Here is a 17,110-nt window from a genome sequence, read left to right as displayed (position 1 = left end):
TCAGCTTTGTATTGCTACCATATCTTTTTAGTGCCGTCGCATGCCAGAGTATATATCCGCAAGTTCAATATACACAGTAAGGTATTTTTTGCACCAAATCTTTCTTCGAATACACTAACGTTAGTTATATATTCAGTCACGATGAAGACAAATCACTGAACACCAAAAGATACATTTTAGTGCGTTTGTTTTAATTTAGTTTACCTTTAGCTATGAATAAATATAATTTTTGTTGTTTTTAAACACTCATTTCACAAGCACTCTTTGTTTCAAGAGAAAATGAAAATATAACGCTTGCAAATCATGTTCTAGACACACTTATCTTCGTGTTATTATAATTACTGCAGCAGACTAGAGATGTACGTTTTGCATAATTTTAAGACACTTAATCTACGACCTTTTAAAAACCATAAACGATATTGATGTAGTTTAGGTGAAAATAGTGTGACACCATCAAAGTACATCCGCCATGAAACGTCTATTGATTTCAATACCACAGAATGATGCATCCCAACAAACTTTTGCAACATTCTACTCTTTGTTATAAACTTAATAATAGTTAAACATACATAACTCTTATAATGTGAGTGAGAATAGCTATTGTTTTAAAAGAGTTAAAGGTGAAAAAACTTACAAAAAGCATTTGTTCCTGAAGTGTAATTTTCTTCCTTACGCATACGCTTGTTCACAAATACTACAATCTTGAAGACATACGCAATAAAGCTAAAGGGAGGAACAAAAATCGGACGATTTATGTACTCGTGAATATGGTGGTATCTTTGGATGCGCCAGTGTATGTCAGCGTTTTCTTGTACCTTGTCGAAAGTGTGGCTGGAATAGACAAAATCAGTCAATGCTCATGTACGTGTAAATACTGCTGACGTTGGATGCTTAGTACATACTAGCAAACGTGATCTAGATATTACATATTTCCCTAGTCCATCGCATTTGTACAGATACCTACTGGAAAGTTTCTAAAGTGCAGCACCTTACGTTTCAAATTACTTATGCAATGCACTCGTTTCCGTGGTACTAGCAATATTGAGTACAAAAAGTTATAAATGTAAACAGCATCTCTACACAACATGACTAGCCTGTATGTATGTGTGTGTGTGTGTGTGTGTGTTTAAAAAGGAATGTTCCGTATGTAAAGTTTTCATTTCTAATAATATTTAATGCAATAATCACTACTATTTTCTGACAAATTTCTTAGCTTGGTCCTGGATTAGATCTTTGTATGCTGATCGAAGTTTTAATGAAAGAATAAATCTTCTTTTTCTATTCACGAGAACGAACAAACGTGTCCTCTTTATTCTGATTAGCTACGATTGTTTTATTGATATTTCGTTGAAATCGTGATAGAGTCTACTTACAACAAATATTTCAAATCAAATATTGATTACTCATGAACAGAACCTTAATGGGGGAATTGCAAAACCTTCTTCAAGAGAGAGACATATGCACGAATATAAACGATTTCATTTATTAGGACCGAAATGGTACGTTCAGTTCGAATTTGAAACAAGAACATGAAACAGCTATATAGTGGTGAGGAAATGAAACTTCACTACCTTTTGTAATGACTCACTGGTTTGATTAAGGAATGAGACAAAACTACCAAAGATTTGTCACCAAGTCTTTGGACAGCTGTCTAAAGTTTAATTTGCTACCTACATATGAACCCAAGGCGAATCCATTTCAGTCAAAGAGACAAGTCCCTATGTCAAAACATGCCACACGTACAGAATAGTGAGGCTTTCAAAGTGGTGAGGTTTTTTTACCCGGTGGTACCACCATGCACGTGCCATCTCACTGTTATTTATTTGTGATTGAGTCAAATGCGAAGGTTAAGTATTTCTATATTGGGGCTTCAATAGGTGTGGAGATTACCTAGATCTGACATACATTAATATATCAGAAGATCTGTACCCAACTGTGAATGTACAGAACCAGACCCAATGGTATAAACTGTCGCGGCTAGAAATTGTATTGATAAGGTTTTGCAGCTCTGCCAATGTATAATGTGCTAGCAGATCAGAGTCCTCTGTGTTACGATACATGGTACGCCGGATCCAGAATTGCATGTTATGTCAGGATATTAAAGGTCCATATATGACATTTCATAATGTGCTAAAAGATCATAGACGCAGATATGGTATCTAGTAATGTGTCATCAGAACAGCACCAGGTCCGGAAAACATAATAAACCCGCCACTAAAATAGAATGAAAACCGAAACCATCTGTTAGGCCAAATCGTTATGTAGTGGCATATCTAGGCTCATATTGTTCACATGTGGGTGTAACAAAAGTACATTCATTATAAAATCATTTTAAAGTTAAATATTATAAGACTGTCCTTCCTACCACCAATCTATGCTTACATCATTGCTGTAGCAGCCAAATCCACCAACAATGTTGAAATCGGATTGTTTAGCACTTGTGGATCCAATACAGAATGATTTGATACTCTTGGTACAACGGTGACTTTTATAACATGATACACTTTCCCTTTGTTACAAATATGCTTTGTATTCAGATGATTCTATGCAGTTCTGCTTTATATGCAGATCAGATATTTGGTCGGGAACAATTCATCGTATTGTGAAACAATGAGAGACATCATTCTTTATGCTTTGTTTTGATAATGACAAATTGCATATGAATGACTAAAAATGCATTTAAAATTATCCTAATATTTAAGAACACATTTTATTACTGACAATCCGTCACCCACTAAACCCGCCATGAGTTGATTATCACTTATTCTCTGTCTTTTTATGTATAATGTATGTTATTATACTTTAATGCACATGGATAACGCCCGAAAGCTAACAACGTAAAATATAACACATATGAAGTACGTTTCTTCAGAAGTATGGAAGCAATTTAACATTGGCTTGTAAATTTGTAATATATTGATTTAATATTACCTGAAAATAGCGATCAACAGGTTCAGCAGCAAAATGTTACACATCAGCATGTACACACCCATTAGCACAGGCACAACGTATTTTCCAGATTCCGTTGGGCAGCGCGGCTGGGTCCCATTTCTATACAAGTCCTCAATATTTGTACAATCATTATTACCTTCCAAAGATAAATGAAATATAATGTCATTCATATTTCATGCTATTAAATTTGTGCAAATTAAGACGCAAATACTGCTATTTGTAGAGCACATATTGAATAATTATTGTTGACTAATATTTAATTTGAAATTATTTGACATGTACACATCGGTTGTAGCTTATAATAATTTCAATAAAAGATACACGTGGGATAATAAAATTGGGGACCTCAGCATACTGATAGCGCTATGAGAACTTTAAATGGCTTTTTATGGACAGTGGTTTATATTTGTCTGTGAGACAAATTTTCAGTATGGTATAACAAAACTTTATGTACGTGTCATTTTCCTTTTATTTCTAATTATAATAACGAAATAACTTTTAATCTGAGTCAATGTGCTCGTATTTACATCCTTGCTAGCGGCATGTGCTGTGGCCCGCGTGCACCGTGCGTACGTGCAAGTGCGCACATCATATAGCTCACCGACAGGGCACATTTACTTTGATTTAGGTCAAATTCGAATTGCGCTATAACCTCATGAATAGCATAAATCGAGCAACAGCTCTACTGTTATTCTCGACCAGGGGCACATGCATTTAAAAAGCTGAGATGCGTGATCTGATAATAAAAAAGGAAACATTAAATTCAACAAAAATGGTTGCAGGTAAACTTGTGCCATAATACTTTTGTAATTGTTCATAAACGTTTAGTGCACACATGCAAAACTACTAATTGACAATGTATCTTATACAACAAACGCTTAATCCTGTCCTGCAGGTATATTTAAGTCCATGTAGGTGGAAGTAAGATGTCTTTAAAAAATATATCAGTAGAATTTCTAGTTTGTAATTCATTGGTGACTTCGGTATTTTGATCTGTTACCACAGCACTTTCTACTGCCTGGTTCTGCTTTCCATGTTTTCTGCTTTGGATTCATGGGTGCACAGATTGATACTGCCGTCCACATCATACTGGCACCTCACTTCATATGGACTCCTTGGAGAGGACTTCACTTTATATGGGTTCATTGAAGACGTGACCATCTTTCAAAGCATTCTGCCACTGGTGTTCTATTAAATGGAATACAAACATTTCTGGATATTGTGTGCACAGTTCGGCGGTCTCATGGGTACACAGACTGATAAAGCCGTCCATATCATAAAGGCACTGCACTTCATATTGGCTCATTGAAGAGCACTGCATATGGATTCATTGAAGACGCGGCTGACTTACAACACTTAAACCTCTCACTTGCGTTATGTGGCGTGGAATACAAACCTTTCTGGTTATTGTGTGACCCCTGACTTCAGAGTTTATGCCATTTTGACACAACATGTGCAGGAGTTTGTGTTTTTGTGTCCGGTAATACTAGGTCAGTGTACAGAACTGGCTGCAAGTGTCTGTTGAATATTGGGCAATATCAGGCTCATTCGTTCTCTTTATATGAACTCTAAGATGTTTATATTTATTTCTTCACATGCTGTCAAACCCTGATGCAGCTGCAGTTCTCCACAATTAGCTGTACCTTGCAGGAATTGGATTTTATAATACACAGGCTGGTCACAATAACCCTTTTCATGATTCCGACAGATTAAAGAGTATACTTTATGGGTTTGTGCAGTTGTCACCTATGTTGCGAGAGGGAGTTCGCCGGCCGTGGACTTGTTGCTGCAGTGCATATGTCTGGTGGCATTTCTTAGATTCTTGCAATGTGGTGAAGTTACGGGCTGATCATTGCAGAAAAACTGCTCGTGTAACTACTTGAAGATTCCAGATGTGACATTTTCAACAGGCAAATGCATGGTATACTTACCGTGATATCTGTAATTTAAAAAAGGAACCCTTTTCATCTGGTGTAAATATTTAAATTGCTCGGAACTCTTGATTGTGTCCCATGTACTGTCTGGAGCAGTACTTGAGTCTGCGGCAGCAACATGCTTTGGCTGGAGGTCATGGTGCAACCATATCTGCAGCTGGAGTTGGTATGGAGGAACATATAATTAAGACTTTAGGACAATAGTCTTCGTCATGTTATACGCGCTAGATCATCTTCTTTCTGCTCAGGAACATTCATGAATATAAATTTAGTGTCATGTGCTTTGGACACTATTCCTTCCTAATAGATTGTTACATTCAAACTGGCGTCCTCTTTGGAGCCTCTAATTTGATATTTTTTATATGTGAGTACACTGAACTGTTACTGCGAACTAGTGTGCTGGCTTCGTATGCTTTTTGCGGTGCGGATAATTTGCTCTTCATGGAACCTATATTTTCTGCGACAAACAGTTTGTGTATGTCGGACATGATATTTCATATGGATAAACGCCTATTCATTCTGCGTCGTAGATCATCTTAGAGTGACATTTTCCGTCAAGGTGTGGATATGATATTCATGATATGAACTGTGATGTCCTTGTATGTCCTTTTCATGTGAAGAGAAAATTCCATTGGATTCTGCTATTAGCTGGAGCTCGTCTTTGTGATCCACTGTTCCGCATAGACAATGGTCGCGTCTTAAGTAGACCTATCTTTATCGCTACCATTAAGGCTGTTTTGCTGAGGTTAGGTGATGATTCACATCACTATAATGGAGAGACCTTCCACTTCGGGGAAGCTACCAGTGCTGCTAAGGTAGGAATTCCAGACCATCGGATCCCGCCCTGGGGCGATGATCTTCTAATGTGTATTGTTGAGACATTTAGGTGCACCCCGCTAGATTTAGCTATATGTAGAGGCAGATGTTACAGCGTGCGCCTCACTTGTCTGTTCACACTTGTGTCGATCAATGCAATATTCCGCTTCTTCACTTTGTGAGACTATCATACATTATTGGAACACCTCAGATAAATTGTATAGCTGTACATGTCAGTCATTCGTTTTCACATTCTATGTTACATTCTCATTTCTGCTGTATCTTTTGTTTGTGGACATGTGAATTCCAAGCTGGTTATCTAATACAGATATCTAATATTGATACCTTTAGACACACCAGGATTATCAGGCGGTTCGAAACCTAGTGCACGCATTTTCCACGCTATAGTATTCTCAGTCATTATTATCTTTATTTATCCTTACATTTCCTTAAATTGAGGGACTTCGTTTCAGTCGCAATGTTTTATAGTCGTAAGGGCTCCCTTCAGTTCGTTTGGGTCATTGCCAAGTTTCACGCTTTCACAACTTCGCTTTTGACCCCCAATTTGTGTCTGTACTTAAATGTGTACTCAACTATTATGCCCATATACTTCATATCCGCTTCCTACGGTGCATATATGGAGTATCGTCTTATGTTTGTTATCATATCAATCATCAGGATTAATTATCGAGTTCGGTTGTCAGTGTCGTTATATACCTCATATCATCCCCATGCAACTCCACCTATAGGTGTCGGACACTTTCAGAACCCTTCAAAATCCCCCAAGTCTCTTTTCCTGAGGTATTGTTATAAAACAAATTCAGAACTCGGCTGGTGCAGTGTGCTGTAACTGGATTTGCCCCCATTATGCCAAAGATTATTTATATTTACAATAAAGTTTATAATGAACCTATGTATTGTGTTTTATTTAAACTTCTACCATAATGACCTTATGTTCAGTTTGAGTAACCGCAAATGATGTATTGGTTAATGCCGTAAAGTTGAAATTCACATTTGGATGGCTTTTTTATTTATGTGGTAGTGAAAATGATTTCTTATATTGTTGGAGATACTACACTTTACTCGATATTAAGTACAATAAATGGTATTCGTGCCGTATTAGCATGGCTAGATATCTGATAATTCCTTTAGTACTTATATGTTGACTAGTTGATCAGTTTCAGAGGATTTGTAAGAAGTCAAACGTATCCATCAAGGTAAACATGTTTGATCATGTTGCACGTCATGTTCATCAACTCTTATCAATACAAACGCTTGATTAAGTGGGTAAGATAACAGCTGATGAGCTCAAAGTAAAGTCAGGCTGGCATATTAACGAGCCGTCTGTAACTCTTATAATGTTGGTCTGGTTCTCTGGCCAACGTCATTGATTCTAATATTTAAATTTGGATCCCGATTGGAACACAGCAAAGATATCATATGAATCAGACATCAAATATTTTCTTACTGTTAACCTCTTGTTTGAAATTGATACTCTACGTGTCATTCAAGTAAGCCTTTTGACAAATTTATAACGATTTAATCGACTGTGGATAGATAAATAAATGAATATATAGAGAGAAAATACCTATGAGAAAATGTAACTATACCTTCAACTTCATCCAACATGAGCTCTCCATAAATATTCCAGTATGGACGGCGGAATATAACCCTCAAAAAGTTAAGACTGATTTCGGTATTTGGGTACAATATGGCATGAGAAGCAATTGCATAAGCCACAATAAAAATCAGCAACATCACAAAAAAAAGAGGTTAGATTTCCAACCTGAAAATATTTGTATTAAATATCAAGATTAAACCTTGAAAGTTGATTCAATATGAATTCTGAGAAACATTTTTTCATCTAATATAACATACTTTACATAAATCGTAGTAGTATAAATCATTACTAATCTTCGTTTTGATCACCGTAAACGTTAAAATGAAATATTATTGAGCAGAAATATAATTCGTCACGCGATAGTATATCGAAACATTTTAAAGTAAGCGTCTAACTGAAATAAGTACAAAACGAAACATAATCCTGTAATCTTTCTAAATAGGTTTTAATTTATTAAATCATTAAAATGACACTGTGTACAAAATTAGATTCATGATGAAACTTGATATGGCAGGACAAACCTACATGCCATGATGGGGCAGGACTTGGCATGACATATGTAACAGTATGGTACATAATATTGCATGCCATCTCTGACATATTGGGATGATATTCCTGACATAATAGTACATGATCTGGCAGGACATACGTGACTGATGGTAATTCAATGGGTTGTCATATGTACCCTCTCCACATAATATATCATTGGAATATACAATAGTATAGCCCCAGTTCCAGTTGGTTATAAGCGTTGATTAGTTTTGGGAACTGGCCAAAAGTGGCAAGCCAATGTCACAGATAGTAACTATCACAATCTAATTCTTCGCAATAGTTAATCATAAAAATCGCTGAAATTATTTCCATAATTGTTAATGTCGATATTTTTGGGGAAGTGATGAAACAAGAATAATAGGAACAAATATGCTGGTTGATCGATAACACCCGTATTATACATTGCTCTGAAGATTAAATATAACTGACTTAATAAATGATAAACTTACACTTATCTATTTGCATGTACTTAAACTTGAATTACACTCAATATAATAACACATACATTTGATATACCTCAGATCGTGATTTATTTGTTGTACACTTCCTTCGGTACATCACATGGCAATGATTGTCAAAAGAACACTACACGAGTCTACATCTAGATATTTAAAACGTTGTCCCAGAAAGAGAACTGTGCGTTATTATGCTAACGAAACAATGAAGAATTTAAATTGCAATTCATAGTTAAGCCCTATACGTGATTTTAACACGACAGAAGGCTGCCCACCCTTACGTATATGCTGTCACCCTTGATCTACCGTAATAAGCACGATACATATACTATATTAATTACCTTGCGTCGCGTTGTCTCAGGACAATTCGGTTCGCATCCGTTATTAAAGTAAACACTGCTAGAGCCAAATAATAAGCACTTAATCGTGTTCTTAAATAAGCGATACCAGATGTCTCAATGATAGCTGATGATTCGCAAGAAGAATTTTCTTTCCTGAGCTGAAGATGGCATGTTATATTTATCATGCAGACATTGAAACTAAATTCGAGAAACTTAAATCACGGATTTTACTGAAAAAGACGTATGTAATTAGCTTTAATACTGCCACCTGAATAATTCATCAAAATAACTTATGAATATATTGGCAGATATTGTTATCTTTATTGAGAAAATACTTTTTGTCCAAATCTTGAAAACATAATTTTGTTTGTGGCGTATATGTTGCTGCACCATACAGTTTGGACACGCAATTGTTAAATTACCTTTTTCAAAGCGCAATACATTTAGGGAAATATCAACTCAATACCGTGTATCTTTAGAACATTTTTTGGACACTTCCATGGATTTGAACTGTATGTTTGTTCAATTAACTGACCAGTTAGCTAAATGGTTTATTAAACATGCAAGCTTATGAAAATATGGTCTATTTACCAGTGACGACTGTGGTTTTAATTTTGCAGTTCAACTAAGTAAATACTGACACGAACTGCATTGCAAGTCGGAATAACCATACGACGATATCCACTACCCAACTATAATAGTTTAAAGGGGATTGTATTTAATCATCCTAAAAGAAATAGTACATAAGGGTGAAAAATATACATTTTAGTTGCTTGCATACTGCTGGTTTGATTGTAGGTTTCGTGTTTGTGCCATTGACACTTATTTGTCGTTTCTGATACTAGTCATTTTTCTCTGACAAAGACCCAAGAAAATAAATTTCGTGGTGTTGGATTGTTTACGACTAACGAATCCATTGTTTCCATCATTACAGAAAAATAAAGTATACACTCATCGAATTGTTAGATTGATAACTGCAAAATTGATTTTGATGAGATTCGTTACTATTAGAGAGAGCATGGGTGATGACCATTGAAGATATACATGAGAAGAAAAGATGAAACTTCAGCACAAAAAATAGTATAACTTGTATTTCCAAAGTAGCAAATAAGAAGGAATCTAGTACTGTATTCGAGTATCCAAAATAGCGAAGTTTCATGACAATCATCCTGGTTGTTGTAGATGAATAGAGATTCCTAAATTGTGCGAATGAACAGATGGATAAGAAACATCAGGAATCACAAAAGCTCTTATAGTCTATGACTATGACACAACGAATGAAACCCCATCATAAATTGTATCTTAACGTACCTGAGTCGATCATGATCACAATCTGTTTTTCTTAAGAATCAAAGAAACAAGAAATTATTGTCTTTGAAATCCAACCTTTAAATAATATTTTTGCCAAATGAACATATTGGTAACTTAATGTGTTTGATGATACATTATGATGACACCTTGTTATTACAGAAGGCAAACATATAAGCATTGTATTTATTGTCAAATGTAAAAACTAGAACTGAATAATTTTAAGATAATATATAATTCACATACCATGCGAATAATCATCACTAGCTTAGGTCCAAGTTCCTTGCTCATTGAAAATATTTGTAGCAGTCTCAGGCAAAATGTAACCAGATTAACGCCAAGGGCAACACGAGCAATTTCAAACGTTAATGGATGTGGAATATACTTCAAAATCATTCCGATCACAAACAACAATATTATGAAGATGTCTGCCTTATTCCAGCCATCTGCTATGTAACGTTTGAGTTTTGTCTCCGTTTGCATGAATGTTGTTGCAATCACCTGTTGGAAGAGTGGTTTAATTAGAGTCGCATGCAACTATGTATGTTAAACACGGTTCTGAATATTAAGTGATTACTATGGTAATAATCTTATTGACTTTCAAATACCTTAAGAAACTTGTGTATGACATGTTATAACCTTCTTGATGATAATATTTAATTTAAGATAAAGTCAATAATGATTCAGATAATGGGAATATTCTAACGACATTTAAACTTTCGGTTGACTTATATCTGCTTTTTACAAGTATAACTACATACAGGAAAACAGTACTATAACAAAACAGAAGCTACATTTTGAAATTACTATGATGATCATCAGTATATGCAAAGACGATGGGGTACTGTACGTCAACCCAGGTTCTAATAAAATTATAGAATGTGAGGATGGTATCAGTTGCATGCATCTGGAAATAAAATTATGTAGGTAAATGAAAATTATATACATGTTATATATCGCATATGTTTTACTCATGTATAATATTCACTGCAAAGCATGAATTAATCACAATTCTTGCTTACTGGAAACGTCTGTTTAATTAAATATCCCATCAAAGGATACTTTTCTCTGTAAAGCAAACCAATAAGAAAAGAGTCCTAGCCGTTAAGTATGTTCCATATCAACACACAAATCAGCCAATAAAAGTTTATCTATCCATTGAGTATCCTCAATCGACCACGTTCATTTTGGGATAATAATAATAATAATAATAATAATAATAATAATAATAATAATAATAATAACAATAATAATAATAATAATAATAATAATAATACTTTATTTATGTAGGTGGACTAAACAAGCTTGAGGCTCTCTTAAGAAAATAACATAATAATATACATCATTCAACATGTTTATAGTAATTACTGTTTAGTTTAAAATCTATTTTGTATTATAAACAAAAAATTCTAACTGTTTGTAGCAAGTGTATAATCATAATATTTCGTCTTGTTATGTTTCTGCATATTTTGTATGCAGTGGAAATGTATTTCATGGGTCATTACCAGTTTCTATAATCTTTTCATCAATGGGTATTTCCTTCATCAATGAGTATTTCCATGGTTTTGGTAGATATTTACATCAATTGGTAAAGTTCTGATTAAGGCCTGAATAAATCCCGCGAACGCTTAGGTGCAGATCAATGTAGACATTTATGTTTTAGTATGGTTTGATTTGAGTCTCTAGGGCACATACACAAAATAGAGTATTTAGAGCCTAGGAAATTAGAGTAAAGTGCCATGTTCAAGTACACACCATAATAGCTAACTCAAACTGGACCGAAACTATAGTCGAACACGCACCCTTTCGGTCGTGAGTTCAGCATTTTAAGCACCGAGCCACCGCAGCTCTTGATAGAAGAACTCCACATAGTACAACAATACAAATGATTTATAATAATACATATTCTGTAATTGAGGTACACATACGGAAAGTATTATCTGGTATCAGTACAAGAATACACGATGAACATTGGTTCAAAAAATTCAATTCAAGCAAATAGTGACATTTCTTTATTAAATATTCTACTTGACAGAATTCATTTTGAAAAGTATTTCAATCCTTTCTTGTGGTTTAGTAGATATGAATGTTTCTGGTCCAGTTAACAATTTTGAATTCCTAAGATTGGTTAACCCAAACTCACTGAAGTCAAACAACATTTCGTCAATTAAATATTCTGTATGTGGTAAAGCTACATCTATACGTCTTGCATGATTAACTGGGTCGTTAGGATCAACACGCCCCTATAGCCTTCTAAAAGTGTTAATAATATAATTTTAGTCACGAACCTGTTTTCAATTGTTCAAGGACCTTAATACTTAGCCTGAGGAGAACAGGTAGAGAGACATACAGACCTTTATCACCAGGCTGCAATATTTGTTTCATAATTTTCTGTCATACCGTAATTACGTTCTTTACTGAGTAGAGTAAATATCAGATCTTGCTACTTCACAACCCTTTGATAGTTAATGTTTGTAATCAGAGATAAAGACTTGGAACACTCATTTGAAAGAATGTTCTCAGTTTAGATTATAGTCATGACTTTGCGAACAAGCAGATAAACATTGTCGAGAACCTTCTAATATCCAAAGGAAATGTAAACAGGTATTTAAGAATATGACATTATCTTACACACCCACAATCCTGGACATAAGTACTGTGCAAAATGTTATCTATAAATAATCATTAGCTTAAATACAATCTAAAATCATGGACAAACGTTACGCAAACAATACAGATTTGCGAAACTATGAAAAAGCATTTATTCTCGTGGGAATTACACTAAGAGATACCACAAAACAAAAAGCACAATAATATAAATCAGGTTTTGTCTCAACGGTTGTCAGTTTTGATGGGTTTCATTAGTAAGAGAGACATAACTTAAATTCAAGCTAATTAATATATTATATGTGCACAATGTTACAAGATACTTTCAACGCAACAATTATATAAGGCTAATTATATAACCTTTTTCAACTGACAAAAATATTATTTGCCACAAAATAAACTGAAACATTTTATGTAATGGATAAAATAATATGCAACTGAAATATTCAACAGCTTAATAAAAAACACGGATAATTAGAATCATCTAGAGGCAGACTCGTTTTAAGTGACTCATAATATGAGATAATGGTGTTAAATATAATGTGACCTTTAATTTAAATTACATTTTACGGTTTGCCACTCAAATGCTAATATCAGGAAAACAAAATCGAGTGGAAATGCTCTCATACCTTAAGGAGTGTCATACGGTAATTGGTAATTAATCTGACTTGCAGATCTTGGGTTGTAAATTTTAGTGTTGTATAACAGGACGTTTACAAACAATTAAGCTCAATTTATATTTCTTTTGATGATTATTTTACGCTCACATTTTCTCCGTTCACTTTACATTGTCAGAATCGTTCAGTATTTTAGATATTGCACACCTTCATATTGCACTCACGCGCAGGACACATGCTTTATTTGTGTATTAGGAACTACTTTGTAAACAAACCATGTACACTCGTGTAGCAGACGCTTTACGTTTTGGTTGATTAAATTTGTTTTTGAGTGAACTAAAGTAGATGTTTCGTAGACTACCACATACCAGCTGCTTTGCTACATTTCGTGTTAACTTTTTCATACAATGTTTCGGATTTTGGCGATACACGCCAGAATTCATAGAATTGCTGAGTACGTACAAATAACATGCAAGTTACAGGGCATAAACTGTCTTCTTTTGCTGGTAATAACAATAGCAAAAGATATTCTTACTGTTTTACATCCTGAATTTTCTCAAAATGTACTTTCTTAGTTTTGCAAATCCGAATAGCATACTCCATGTCATGGGTTCTCAAGCTTGATGACACATTTCGAAATTTTTCTATAATTTCGACTATATTCCAAGCGCAATTACATTCTCCTTACTGCACTCAAAATTAAATAAACATTAAATTCCATAGCGTCCTTTTGATAATTGTAATTGAAAGACTTCATATTTTCCAGCATTATGATTTCAAACATTCAATGGCAGAACAAAAAAAAAACACTTGCAGATGTCAACACGCTGCTCCGTCGTCGCTGAAATCCGATGTACTTCATATAGAATTGGCACATAAGTCCAGTCCATAATCACATTATTTCGTAGAAACGACAAAGAACACCAAAATCTATTCATTTCAGATCAAAAGGAAAAGTTGTTGCAATGCGCATCCATTCACCATATTACTAAATTTTCAATTATAAGTAGACCACAACGCCATTTTCTTTTTAAAGTTATATCTAGCGTGCGGCCAAGTTCAGATTTATCTGGGCGGAGTTATGTGCGCATTGATACTGTTCCTGTTGTGTAATGATGAATTTGCGCTTGTGTATTTAGTTTGGAATATGATACATTCAGTTATTTTGTTTTGTGTAGTGTATTTTTGTTTACATAATTAAGCCTTAGGTAGAATAAGAAAATGAGCGTATAATAAAAAGTTTACTGTATTTGTGTGGGAAAATACGAACTTGTTTTGTTGAATGGATATACTGCGCTACCAATGTCGTGCAGTATTTCCATCCAGAAATCTCCTTCATATTTTCCCATACCAGTGCAGTAACCTATAATTATTATATCGCATGTTATGTCTTACTAACAAAAATAATCGATTCGTTTTCAGAGATTACAAATTCTTATTCAGGGGAGATAACCTAAACTAAGTTTTGCAATATTATACAAACCTGTCTTATCTCTTCAATTGAAATGTTCAAAACCCATACAATCAGTATAATGTCCTCCACTGACAGATTTTGGTCAAACTTGCTGATTAGAATGTAGCTAAACAAACACAGAAAAGCCATATAGGATATCTGAAAATAAATGTATTAATATGTGTCATTCTGAACATATTCATGGTATATGATTAATATTGCATTTTCAGACTGTCTCTCTGTTGTGAGTTGAGATCCAGACAGGTTCTATTTAGTAAGTCTACTTTTAAACATTGACAAATCTTCTAAAACAGGGAACCAGTATATCCATATGACAACTATCACATATGTGCAGACTTGAATTTCATTACAAAAGCTTTAACACTACGTGTATTATATTTGATTATGTGTACTATAAACCCATCTGCAAACAGAACCTTCAGACCTATAATGAGTATTACATGTTGTGAAAAAGTTACCTGTGATATAATCAAATTAAAAATGATAATTACATATACTGATTACATGAACGCTCATTTATTCTGAGCAGATAAATTGAATTTATTTTAATTCAGAAGTATAATTAAGGACAGTGGTAGAGGCAGAAATTCCTTCACAAATTATCTTCTCATGCCAATGTAGGTAATTTTCTGCTAAGCATTGTAATCAATATTCCTTAGAAGATTGACCATAACTATCGATTTAAATGTATTCGGAGGTGAATCCAATATCAGTCATACCCATAACAGCCTAAACTGCCTATGGCCTAGGTCATCTTCTATTGAGATGATGTCATGCTGTTGTTTTATTATCAAGATCCGCATCACCCAGATTTGTTGAAAGTCCACATCAGTGATAGGAACTCATGGTGCCCAAGTGGTCTAAAGCGCTCATCTTTACAGACCACTGACACTTCATCTCTGTCTGTGTGGGTTGGATTCTCGGCTTCGGCCAAAGAAGACGAGAAAGCTTTTCAGTAGCTTCATGTGGGTTAGTAGTTTGTCCCCGACTCATTCTCCACCAGACATAATGTCCGCCATCTATAGCTTATCACGAACTGGAAAATGGCATTAAACCCACAAAACCACAACCAATTGTGTTATATGCTTATTAACTTTATTATTACATGCTACTGTAAAGGCTTCTTTTTAGAAAATGCTTATTGCAACCTGAGGTAAAGTAGAGAACTAAATAAGGTTGCAACTGTAATTACTTGGTCTTTCTTGCTTTAAGTTTTAGCAGAATCAAGTTGTTCAGTATTTTTTGCATTTCGGGCTAGAATATATTTTGTTCAAATTATTGAATTCAGGTGACTGTCACAGAATAAGGCAAGAAATAACTTGGTTTTACCTTAGAACGACTTGACCATTTTTCGTGGTACATGTGTACAACGTTACCAAGGGTGAACACTAGCATGTTTCTCGTCGAAAATTACGTGCGACGAGATACATTAAAACCACGATATGCACGAGTATTTTACCCTGAGTTTTACTCACTCTCCTATGGATTTAAGGTAGATTACATTTCTAACCGACACTGGTCGTTTTGGATCTTGTCAAGGAGTGAACATTCTCCATTGTGTTCTCCAGCCATAGGGGTAAGTGTTAAATTCATATTTTATTTGATATATCAAGCTTATTCAGGTTTTGATGTCCTATCGTGTAATGATGCATTTATAAATATGCAGATTTGAAATGATGTGAACTTTGAATTGCAGGCTATTAGAGTTTAATTTATTGGATATATATAAAGACTCCTTCAAAACCCATTATTATGACTAGTTTTGGTTTTATTGTAGCTTTTCAGGGCTGTTCAGGCCTGTTTAGAACTGACTGAAGCTGTTCAGGGCTGTTCAGAACTGACTGAAGCTGTTCATGGCAATTTAGAGCTGACTGAAGATGTTATGGGGTGACGGTAGCTGTTTAGAGCTGACTGTAGCTGTGTAGGGGTGACTGTAGCTGTTTAGTGCTGCTTGCTGTCTATAAGTATGTGTATACGTATGTCTGTACACGTGGTGGAACCACGAATGTAGACGTAGATAATACAAGGGTGTTGTGTGCTGTATGTGCGTATGTCTATACGTATGTCTGTGCATGTGGTGGATCCGTTTAGGGTGTGAGCGGGCGATAAATGTGTGAGCCAACCCATGGACTCCGTGAAACTGTGTAGTTCATGAGTTTATGAATCATACGACTGTACATGTGTCAAGAGGCATATGTTTGTTCCAACTGATGTTTAAACTGAGTAAATTTCAATTGCATGAGATTATTTTGAATCTTAGTTGTATTACTGGTAATTATGTGAATCTCGCTTATATTGCATAATATAGGAGATTATGTAAATCTCGCTTACATTGCCTAATATTATTTGAAACATAACTGAATTCCCTTAGATTATTTGAATCTTAATCGTATTCCGTACGTGAAATCATGTGAATCTCTCTTGCGTGCATAT

The 17,110-nt window shown here is 34.7% G+C and overlaps 1 protein-coding gene across 1 annotated transcript in view; it reads right to left on the bottom strand.

Moving 5' to 3' along the window:
- Nucleotides 1-2,952: 2,952 nt before the first annotated feature.
- LOC149791398 (transient receptor potential cation channel subfamily M member-like 2) overlaps nt 2,953-17,110 on the bottom strand; it is a 46,248-nt gene continuing 32,090 nt past the window's right edge. The window contains exons 8-11 of the mRNA XM_089969192.1: nt 14,687-14,815; nt 10,226-10,480; nt 7,313-7,488; nt 2,953-3,088 (exon numbers count right to left, since the gene is read on the bottom strand). Coding sequence (XP_089825318.1) covers nt 7,384-7,488; nt 10,226-10,480; nt 14,687-14,815 — 489 coding nt within the window. The 3' untranslated portion in view covers nt 2,953-3,088; nt 7,313-7,383. The remainder of the gene's footprint in view (nt 3,089-7,312; nt 7,489-10,225; nt 10,481-14,686; nt 14,816-17,110) is intronic.

Source organism: Sinohyriopsis cumingii, chromosome 9 (genome assembly GCF_028554795.1).
Source record: "Sinohyriopsis cumingii isolate HCF-2022 chromosome 9, ASM2855479v2, whole genome shotgun sequence".
Lineage (NCBI taxonomy): Eukaryota > Metazoa > Mollusca > Bivalvia > Unionida > Unionidae > Sinohyriopsis > Sinohyriopsis cumingii.
This window is presented reverse-complemented; position numbering and strand designations above follow the sequence as displayed.